This window comes from Lycium ferocissimum, chromosome 10 (assembly GCF_029784015.1).
Source record: "Lycium ferocissimum isolate CSIRO_LF1 chromosome 10, AGI_CSIRO_Lferr_CH_V1, whole genome shotgun sequence".
Taxonomy (NCBI): domain Eukaryota; kingdom Viridiplantae; phylum Streptophyta; class Magnoliopsida; order Solanales; family Solanaceae; genus Lycium; species Lycium ferocissimum.
The window spans coordinates 34245218-34253140 of NC_081351.1; the positions used below are offsets into that span (position 1 = coordinate 34245218).

Here is a 7923-nt window from a genome sequence, read left to right on the forward strand (position 1 = left end):
CTCATATACTAGGAGATATGCCTCCTACAATATAGGCTAAAATCGGGTCCGAGATTTTACCGAAATTGTTCCGATTCATTTCGTTTAACTTCTAATCCTCTTCCAACCTCATGTAACCTCTTATACATACATATACACGATCATTTACATCATAACAATTCATATACATGTCTCGAAAGTCCGTAATCACAATAACCATAAGTAGAACTCACAAAGCTTCGACGAAACTCCAATCGAAAAAGTATATTCCTATCTTTTGTCCATCTTCTATATCATTACTAATAATTTCAAATACTTTAAAAGGTCACTCACATTACCTCATATACATACTCATAACGCGATTTCAAATCCTTTATACACAAGTCACCTCGAGATACTTAAGACAACCATATTTATAACGATATTCTTACTAACTCGATTAACTTTCCTTGAACCTTCTTAACTCATTCTTTCTTGTTTTAATACAAGTAAGACGGATTATTATGGAGTGTGACATTCTCCCCTCCTTTAGAACATTCGTCCTCGCATGTCAAATGAGGACTAAAACTCACAATTAAATAGCAAATCACCCGTTATCGCAGGACTATAGACAAGAAGATTTGACGCAAAAGGGTGTTTTAGGAATATTATCTTTCAAGTGTTCGACCAATGGGTCGTTCTGATAATCTTGACTTTAATACTTTCTTCGACTATGCCAAGTACAACACGTCTTCATCGTATATCTTTTGTTACCTTAAATTTTTATACAACTTTTTACATGCTTTTCAACACTGTTCTTTTACATGTAATCACTAAAAGAAGAAAATGTGGTAAAGGATATTTTCGGAATAAAAATAACCATTTTTTGAGGGGGTGGAAATTCATATGGAAAAAGAGGAAATATTTAACCCCTCTCTACCGGCAGCATTACTAATGTTTGGAAATAATTCATAATTGATAATTATTTAATCTGTTATACACAGCATTGCACATCTATTCTATAGAATAAATTTAGATCAATTGGGTCATCACTAAACAAAAGTAGTACAGTTTAGACCTAGCATTTGTTCAATTATAAAGTAAATAGGTCGTCAATGTAATTGGGTCAAGCCACAATGAAGAACAAATGATTGCTTTGTTGAAACAAAGCTTTGTGTCGGCACCATCTCAAGTTAGAGACACAGTGGGCTGGTGCGGGACATTTAATTTTGTAGTCTACGATAAATATTATTTTATATATAATTTCTATATTGAGGATCAGTTAAAAAAAATAGCATAAAAGATTAACACGTTGGACCTTATAAAAAAGATATGATTTTGTAATCCATTAAAAATATCAACAATTTAGTAATATGATCCTTTCATCGAGATTTGTAAAAAATAAATATAAGAGATCTGTAAATAAACAAATAAAACATAAATGTCGGATATTTTTTTCTATTTAAATTGTAAATGGACATAGATGATTATTTTCTGACATACAGAGTTACAGACATGCAGAGACGGATTCGAAATTTAAACTCTAGGTGTTCAATCTTCAAAAATTTTAGCATTAAACTCTTTTTATAAAATTATAGCTAATTCGGATGAACTATATGTTGTAATTTTCATGAATTTTTACACATAAATTTATATTTCACATCAAAAGAAATGAGTTCAGATAAATTCGGTGCGGCAGTGCTGCATCCCCCTCTGCTGAGACATGAGTGTTGACTGGTGCATTATGGTTCCGGAATACTTTATTTTTCTGCGTTCAAAATAATCAAAGAGCAAAGAATCAAAAGAAATGGCATAATTGATTCAACCATACTTTAATAGTGGAATTTTTGCTAACATAAAGTTTAAGCAGCCAAATATGATTTGACTTGACCTTCATTCACTGATTCACATATAATTTAACTTGTGTAGTGGATATTCGCAAGGGCCGTTCGTTTCTCCCTTTTGTTCTCTTGCATCTGAATAATCATTTTAAGCAACTAAAATAAGCGCAATGATAGAAGGCCAAAATGCCACAAACGATAATTCTGTCTGAGGAAAAAGCTAAGTGTCAGAGACTCGTCACAAGAGAGCCCCAGGCTGGGACCATGAAACATGTGTTTGACTGGTTCATTTTGCCTTCAATTTTTTTATTTTATTTTTTAAAAATATTTCTGCATTCAAATTAATCATAGAGCCTGAGCATCTAAAGAAGTGGCGTAATTGATTCAACTTCACGTTTTAATATTACTATATATGACATAACAGTTTAAGCAGCCATACTTTATACAATCAAAAATATGATTTGACCTTCATTCATTCACATATTTGTAGGTTAGTGGAGAGTAATGGATAGGGATGTACACATCTCCCTTCTCTTTTTTCCCTTTTGATTTGTTTCTTTGGGTGGTTTGGAGATTGGAACACTGGGAGATTTTGTAGGTCCCCTTTACTTCAGTCAATAATTCTATAAAGTGGACTCTGCTATATATAACTGTGGAGAGAAATGTATATTTCCTCCGTTCCATTTTATGTATTTCAGTGAATAGTATGCACTTCAAAAAAAAATGAAGATTATTGAATCATGTAATCTTAAACCAAATATGTACATATTATATCAAAATATTCTTTGAATCTTCTAATTTTAAATAGATCTTGTGGAATTTTGAATTTAAAGAGTTAAAACTAAATATACAAAAAGTAACATTTTTAACGGACTAAAGAAGAGAGGAGACGCAAACTAAAACTGAGGGAGTACTATAGTATAAGGAGTAATTTCATGAACGGTCACTAAACTTTATTTATGAAAAAATGACCTAATAATCCTACTTAAGACCTTATATTACAAAATATGAGGATACTTTTCCTTATTTACAAAACATACCATTTAATTACAAAATATAACGGTTCTAGAAAAATAAAAAAGCCCAACCGTTCCCTTCCCTTCCCTTCTGTTCACACAACAGATCTAGAAAACTTGGAGAGGACAATTTTTGTCTTTGAGAATTGCTGGAAGATTGCTCGTTGGGCTCTACAGCTAGAATTGTCCCTCCTTTCCCATATGAAATTCCCATGTTTGAAAGTTTTCTCTGGGCTTCCACATAAACTTTTAAGTCCCGTATTTGTTCCTGGAGGTCCAGTATTTTCTCGTCCCTCGACTTGAGTAATAACCTTTCCCTTTCTTCTGTTTCTCTATACTTTGTCTGCAAAAGCTCTTGGTAAGGTTATTGGAAGATCTGAGAAGAATGGTTTTTCTTTGAAAGGCTTAAAAATACTTTCAAGTTTTGAAGTGAGAATCAAAATTGTATTAATGTTGTATGATAATTGTATGTTGAGTTTGTATGAAATTGAATTTTACATTTTGTATGTTGCATTATTTGTATTAAATTTGTATGAATATTGTATAAAAGTTGTATACAATGTTGTTGTAGTTTTATTAAATTTCCAAAAATCTAGCATGAACTTATACGAAAATTATACAATAATATACACGTTTCATACTGCTTTTATACAGTTTTCATACACGAAATTGTGACCAAAATTCTAAGTCTTGAGCGATTCACAAAAAGTGTGAAAACTTCTAAGCCTTGAGCGAGATATACATATTTCATACGGTTTTCATACACAAAATATTGAGCGAAACTTTTAAGCTTTGAGCGAGAAATACATATTTCATACAACTTTCATACATAAAAAAATTGAGCGAAAGTTTTAAGCCTTGAGCGAAATATACACATTTCATACAGTTTCCATACACAAAACTTTGAGCGAAAATTTTAAGCCTTGAGCGAAATTTTTGTATATGTTTTGTAAGAAATTTATTGTTATGTTTTGTAAACTGAAAAGTATCATCATATTTTGTAAATATACCCTATTCTTATGTATATATACGGCATTTTCCCATTATTTATTGCACCAAAGTCACTCAACTATTTTTGTAACATAAAGATCACTCGACTTTGCCTAGATATTAGAGAAGTCACTAAACTAAGTTTTGTAAAACTAAAAAAAAAGTCATTCAATTTGCTTAAATGTCGTACTAGTCACTATATAATTTTTCAACAAACAGAAAATCGTTCAAATTAGCCTTAGAAGAAAAGTATTTTGTCAGAAGCCCGGCCATGAAAAGTGTAAAATCCAATCACGAAAAGCCTATTACTCTCTCTGTTTCAATTTATTTGAACCTATTTCCTTTTTAGTCCGTGCTAAAATGAATGAGCTCTTTCCTAATTTGGAAACAAATTCACTTTATGAATGATTTACAACCATACAAATTTTCAAGGCTTCTTTTGAATCACAAGTTTCAAAAGTCTTCCCTCTTTCTTAAATGTCGTGCCCAATCAAATGGGTTCATATAAATTGAAACGGCGGGAATATTATTTATAGAACTGCTATATATATCTCGTGGGCCGAGACGCATTTCTTGTCAGGTTGTGCCAATGGTCCATTAGCCCATAAAGTAGTGGGAAATGGCGCATTTAGTCCTAATCTTTGCCACTTACTTTTATGGGTTGGGCTCAGTGGCTGGTCACAACATTGAGTATAGCTGTATTTGGGCTAAGAAGGGGTCATTTGCACTTTTGTTCCTATTTTGTGCTGATCTTTAATTTTTGTCCTGCAAACGGGCATAATTAATTTTCCCTTCAAAATCGAATGGTCTTTAAATTTTTGCCCTACAAATGGACTGGTCTTTAAATTTTCCCTTCAAAATCGAATTTATACCAACATAAGTTAAGCATCATAATATTCATGAAGCATACGACACATCCTTAAAAACTTATCTTTCCGTAGGCATAAGTTCGATTTTGAAGGACCAAAAAAAAAAAAAAAAATTAAAGACAACCTATATGAAGGATAAAAATTAAAGACCAGTCCATTTGAAAGGGAAATCGGGCAATTACTTCGCTAAGAACTCTCTGTTGGGTTGGGCGGGCAAGTGCTTAAATAGCAACTTGGCTGATAGCTATTTAAAAGAAAACTCAAACATTATAAATATTTAATGTTTAGCCGCCTCATACTTAATTTCGGACATGCAAGATTGAATTCGGGACATGAAATTTTAAATTTTGATCCCTCGAGTTTGAAGTCGGAATTGCCAAGCCTAACTTCTAAATAGCAGTTCAAACTTCAAACTTTCAGGTTTAAAGTTAGGCTAAGCCCGTCCATAACTTCATAACTTCATGCATATCATATATAATAGTAATGGAAGATACCACTAAAATATTTTTAAACGAGTAAATTATCAAACTATTAATGTCTTTTAAGCACATGTATTACTTTATACTTGGACCAACAAAACGGATGAATATGTTATTTTAGTCATCACCCTCGTAATGTCGATCACACAAGATACGATACTATATGTTGATGGCTTTGCTCAAGCAAGATATACAAAACAGCAGTGCTTCACATTAAATTCTCTACGTTAACCGATACACTTTTTGATATATTAAACGATGTTTTCCACTGAGAAAGTTCTTAGATATTTTCCAATTGGTCACTAGTGACAAAAGTTACCTTTTTCTGTTTTACACCAAATATCTCTACTGTTTTCTTTTCTATATTCGACTTAAATATTATATTTTTCCAAATCCATGTCCGGTGTTAGTTTAATTTGAGATTCGATAATTCGTATTTGTGTTGCTTAAAAGTCTATAAAAATAAAAAACGTTCCTTATATTTTTCCCGTTTTCATATCTTTAATTACGGTTGGAGAAATCTTATTCATGATGTTATTACCTACTACGTGATTCTCGTAGTATTAATTGGATAAAGAAAGAAAGAGATTTGTTTTACTAAAAAGAAATGACGTTAGAACAGTCTCCCTTTTTCTTTTTCTTTTTTTGACCACGAGAACAGCTTCCTTGTACTCGTCAAAAATCAAAAGTATGGTCAACTGACTCATTTTACGAACTTTTTCCTAAGTAGTATAATAATAAACCCAGATTTTGAAATCTCAACGGATAAAATCTTCATTAATTCTTCTAGCATTCTGAATATCCATTTGTAAACCCAACTTTCTCCCTTGAAGATGAAATTGTGCAACTGCTGCCAATAATTTAACGGCCTGTTTTTGTCGAAGAATATCTAGGACTTTCCTGACCGTTGATCCTCGTAAATGTTCTGCAGCTTCAATTACTGACATTATTGACTGTTTTAACCCATCAATTACTGTTTCCAAATTTGTTGCTTCTCCGTCGACTAGCAACCCCCCTCTTTTCATCAGCTCAAATATTGGCGGTGCTGCTACACTTTCTTGAACCTTGGCCATCCCTTTCTCAATTAGCTGTTCGAAACAATTAAGTAATTAAAAGTATGCTCTATTAATTTAATATTGTATGAGAAATATATTCATTCGAATTAGCCGGGGACAAAATCAAGAACTCTTGTATTATGACTTACTGCAGAATTTTCATAATATAAGGGATGCAAATCTTTAATTTTAAAATATAGAGATCTATCCGTAATTGGGTCATAGTATAGATTATAGACGTGTTTAGTTTAGTTAACTCAAAATATAATTAAGCTGATTAGTCTAAGTTGGGGTGAGTTAACGACTAAATCATTTATTAATTATGCTAAATTGAGCCAATTTAGCCCATCTAAATGAGCTCATCTAAAAGTAGGTTGTTCAAGTTCAATATGTAGCTCGGGTTGAACTACGAAAAATGTTGTCAATATACTTGAAGAAGTTTTTTGTTTTGTAAATACAAAGAAAAAAAAATATTTTTTGCAATTACAAAAATTAAAAGATAAAATATGGAGAGATTAAAACTTGATAAACATTAGGCAAATAGCGTCACAATCAATTATAGTCTATCTTTGGACGGATCAATGACCATCGATTTATTTACTCTTAACTCATTTTAATTTGTTCAAATTTAGTCAACTCGCTTATTTGACATCCTAAAAATAGAATTTCACAACCATAAAAAACAAAAAATACTGCTACGTGTGTAGCTCATAAAAAGACCAGCTGGCTAGAAGTTTCAACTTTCGAGATATCATATTACTAATTTATAAAATTAAAAAAAAAAAAAAAAATCTCTATGACTTACCTTCTCTTCTCTTTTTGTCTCTGCTTTTACCCTCCTCAATTTTTCCACTTGCTCTGCTGTCAATTCTGGTCCTATTGAGGAATTAATAGTTGGAAAAAGCATAGAGGGTTTAAAACCAGCCACCCAAACAAATGTTTTTTCTAAAGAAGTGTACCATGGTGGAGAAACTAGAAGAAATACATCTCCATTTGTTGACTTGAATTTTTCTTGATAGTAATCTTGATAATGATCCAAAACTTGTGTCACCAATTCACTGATGCTGCTATTTTCTTCTTCTTCTTCATCACTGAAATCATCACATGAATCTGAAATTGCATTTAATTTTTCATGAAGATTTTGAAGTTGAATGAGCCAATTTTCATAGTAGACACTAACATTATTGGTTTCTAAAGAGGTGGATTGTGAAGAAGAGGTTGATGCCATGTTTGAACTTTTGAAGTGGCCTTCGACTGCGAAGCTTGACAAGTATTATGGTTATATAGAAGTTTAATTTCTGGATGCATTCTTGGTCGGTTAAGTTTACTAGTATTATTTTTATAAATCTTAATTGTTAAGAGTTTTGTTGTCAAAAAGTTCACTCTAGTTGGTGTTTGAGGTGGTGCTTCATGCTTAATTGTAGATGGCGGTTTGCTTTTATTATTTGTTTTTTTGGTTCAGAAATGACCAAATCTCTGTAAAAGTATTTAATACTGTATTAATCTATGTGCGACTACTTTGTTTCCTTCTGGGGCGCAACGGTCAACACGGCTGGGATGCGTAAAAACATTTTTTATGGTATCTTTTGGGTACGTTTTAAACAAGCATTTCGGTTTACAACCACGGGCCACACGAAAGGCGAAAAAGAAAGAGAAAAAAAAAAAGGATATTGGTAAGATGTTGCATATTATTAATTGGTAAGCGACATTTCAGA

The 7923-nt window shown here is 32.0% G+C and overlaps 1 protein-coding gene across 1 annotated transcript; it reads right to left on the minus strand.

The window, feature by feature from the left end:
- Positions 1-5881: 5881 nt before the first annotated feature.
- On the minus strand, positions 5882-7697 carry LOC132035355 (protein RESPONSE TO ABA AND SALT 1-like). Its single transcript, XM_059425613.1, has 2 exons — positions 7014-7697; positions 5882-6241 (listed from the first exon to the last, which is right to left on the minus strand). Exons 1-2 carry the CDS (start codon positions 7434-7436, stop codon positions 5912-5914), a joined length of 753 nt encoding a protein of 250 aa, XP_059281596.1. The 5' UTR covers positions 7437-7697; the 3' UTR covers positions 5882-5911.
- Between the last annotated feature and the right edge of the window lie 226 nt (positions 7698-7923).

Bases quoted from the DNA above. Each gene is read 5' to 3' on its own strand.
- LOC132035355 (XM_059425613.1), bottom strand. From the start codon at position 7,436: ATGGCATCAACCTCTTCTTCACAATCCACCTCTTTAGAAACCAATAAT. The intron at 6,242-7,013 runs GTAAGTCATAGA...TGTTTCGAACAG, and splicing joins AGACAAAAAGAGAAGAGAAG to CTAATTGAGAAAGGGATGGC.